General features: G+C 55.7%; 1 protein-coding gene across 1 annotated transcript in view; it reads right to left on the bottom strand.

Moving 5' to 3' along the window:
- MSL2 (male-specific lethal 2 homolog (Drosophila)) overlaps positions 1-2,626 on the bottom strand; it is a 32,067-nt gene extending 29,441 nt beyond the window's left edge. The window contains exon 1 of the mRNA XM_004682179.2: positions 1,299-2,626. Within this exon, the coding sequence (XP_004682236.1) occupies positions 1,299-1,440 (142 nt within the window). The 5' untranslated portion in view covers positions 1,441-2,626. The remainder of the gene's footprint in view (positions 1-1,298) is intronic.
- Between the last annotated feature and the right edge of the window lie 490 nt (positions 2,627-3,116).

Raw genomic sequence — 3,116 nt, 5'->3', positions numbered from 1 at the left:
GCCAGAGGGTAAAGCCTGGGAAGTGCTTTGTTATAGTTGTAAAGCTGAAAATGAAAGGAAATTGAATCTAGCCTAAATCGCCCATTTTACACATTAACAAACTGAGGCCCAGGACAGTTAATTGATTTGCCCAAGGCAACTTCTCCATAATGGTGTTAAATATCAATTACCAGTCACAGCAGCACTTAATCACATTCTAACACAAGTACCTGGTATACAGGGAAAACACAATCTTCACTTCTGCACTCCCTTCTGCACTCCCTAGGTGCCTAGCCCCAGAGTTATACAGAAAATGCTGTAGAATCACAAAAGAATACTCTATGTCTTTAGTCTTCGTCCACCAGTCCCTAATTACTCTCCTTCATCTAACTTAAAGTGAAAGCCTGAAGTGCCTGGATTTCTCAAGTTCCTGATCAAACCAGTGATCAAGTTCCTGATCAAAACCTCAGTTTTTGTTGGGGTGAGAATATCAAAGTTTGTAATGCTGCTTTTCTGTGTCAGTTGCCCTCCCCTTTGTATTAGTATTTTCAATCTAGGTTTTTTGAGAAACAAATAACTATTTTTACAATCATCACTTCTGAAACACTTTGGGTTAAATAACTCAGCCTAACTTCCTATCGCAAAAATCATTTATAACTACCCTCCCCTCCCCAACACAAATGATTATCTTGTTAACATAAACGCCTAAAATAACTCTACCAGACCACAAAATATTAAAACTACAAAATAAAACAAAACCGTAAAAATTCCACCAACTAAAAAAGTACTTAAAAGTACCGTAAGTCTCCCTGGCTCACTGTTTACCGTCAAACTGTCACGGAATTTGAAGAACCTGGGGAAAGTTCTGCGCAGGCTTCACTGGCTGTAGATGCATCAGGCTATACTACCACCAACACCAGTTTGGGGAAATGCAAACAAGCCACAGGTACAAGTTTTAATCAGGCTTAACCATGGCAGGTATTAAGTCAGTGCTGGTATCAAAGGTTTAAAAGGGGGAGGGGGACAGCCATAAGAGTGCTTGCCTCACTTCAAAAGAGCCCTAGAAATGATAAGAAACTGAGCCGAGTCGAATTAAACAGTCTCCACGTTAAGACCTTTGTGTAAAGCGCTCTGGAAAGATTTGACTTTCTGAAATGCCAGGCAGACATCCTTCGGAGAGTTTCAAAAACGAATGACAGTACACAACAAACAATAAAAGCGTAATACAAACTACCACGCCATCAAACCGTTGCTGTTACCACTGCCTCGAAGGTTTTTTAAAACACGCAATGAAAAGGGAACAATAAAAAACGTCTCACCGCAAACACAGCACGAGAGGGACTGTCGGAAGTAAGGCAAAAGCCTGTTAATCTCTGTAAACGCCTTGGGGTCTCCCGGGTCGTAGTTGAGCACTAGCCGGCTCGCGGAAATGTAGAGAGCAGTAGCATTCACCGGGTTCATTGCAGACACTTCGACACCGTTGGCTCCCGGTTGAAAAGAAATTCCGGATCCAACTTTGTAAGCAGCCAGGGAACAATGGCGAATTTGCAACAATTCGGAGGAAATCAGAGCGAAACCACTGGTCAAAGTAGCAACCAAAATCCGTGCAAGTTTGTGGAGCTGAAGCAATCCTCCCACACATGGGGCCCTGGCGCCCCTCCTCCGTCCCTGAGACTTGCAGACAAAAAAAAAAAAGAGCGAGGAAACCAGCGTTTGAGTTTGTCCCCGGCGGCCGCGGGGCGCAGAACACCGCGGCTAAGGCGCTTGGGCCGGGTCTCGGCGTTCAGTCTAGCCCCGCGGCTCGGCGGGCGGCCCTCGCGCGAGCTGCATCTCCGGACGCGGAGGCACCTCCTCAGTTCGAGCTGGGCGGGCGCGGGAGCAGGCCCCGGCCCGATCCGAGGGGCGGGCACGCTTCTCACCGGCTGCAGGGCCCTTACTCCATCACAGCGCCCGGCGCGGAGGTAGCGGTGCGGCAAGGACGGCGGCTGGGACGGCGGCTTCCTCGATCTAGTGCACGAAGTCGCGGCGGCGGCGGCGAACGTTGCTGTCGCGGCAGGCAGAGGCCGCCGCCGCTCTCTCCATATCGGACGCGGGGCCCGGACTGCGCCTCGGTGCTTAGAGGTCCGCGGTTCCCCGAGGTGGTGAAGTGAGCCGAAGAGTACCCCCACCCGAGAGGGGGGGTCGGGGAGGAAGTGCGCGGGCCGGCGGCGCGGCGACGGGAGGGGGCGGGGAGCAGGCCCGGTCGGGCCCCGGCGGCGCCCCTCGTTCTTCTGTCGCTCACTCCGAGGTCACCAGGCGCAAGCGCCGCCCCCTCACTGCCCGGCCATCTTCTCCGCACAGCGCACACGGACACCTCCTCCACAGAGCACGACGGCCGCCACCGCCCACGGCGCCCGCCCGGTCGCGGCTGAGGCGAGTGCTCTCACGGCCAGGCCCTGCCGCCGCCCAGTGCACACTGCAAGGCCCCGCCGCAGGCCCCTCCCCCCGTGCCTCGCCGCCCTCACCCGACTCCACGCGCCGCTAGAGCTCGGTAGGCCCCGGGCTGCTGCGGCCCTAATGGATCCCGCGGGCTGTGTGGCGCCTCAGGCCCTGCCGGCGACGACGACCGTTACCCCAACGGGCAAAGCCACTGTCATTCCCCGAGACTCCCCCGCCGCCGTCGTCGCCAGCGGTCGCACGCATGCGCAGAGCAGACTCTCACCCCCTCCCCCTCCGCCCTTTCCTTTCCCTTCGCTTCCCTTTTCCCCTGCTTCTCCTCTAAGAGCCCCCTCCACACCCTCTCAGAGCTACCGGCTCGCTTCGCGCATGCGCGTGCCACCACCAGGCTCCGCCGCCTTTCGCCCTTACGCGTGCGCTTTGACCGCCCACCCAGAAAACCGGATAAACACATCAGCCCGATCACGTCAGCCCTCCCCGCTGCCAACCCACCCTGGGCTCACTGCGCATGCCTGTCTCTCCACTTACGGCTCTCAGAACAGAGCATGCTCTCTTCGAGTCTCCTGCTCTCACCGCCCCTCCCCCATGCGCTCTCAAATTCCCTCTCTCAGACGCCCGGGCTGCGGTGAAACATTTGTTAGTTGACCCGTCCTTCCCCGGTGTGGGCTGTTGGCTCCCCGCACTACGCTGCTTCCGCGGTG

This window comes from Condylura cristata, unplaced genomic scaffold (assembly GCF_000260355.1).
Source record: "Condylura cristata isolate star-nosed mole 26May11 unplaced genomic scaffold, ConCri1.0 scaffold00014, whole genome shotgun sequence".
NCBI lineage: Eukaryota > Metazoa > Chordata > Mammalia > Eulipotyphla > Talpidae > Condylura > Condylura cristata.
This window is presented reverse-complemented; position numbering and strand designations above follow the sequence as displayed.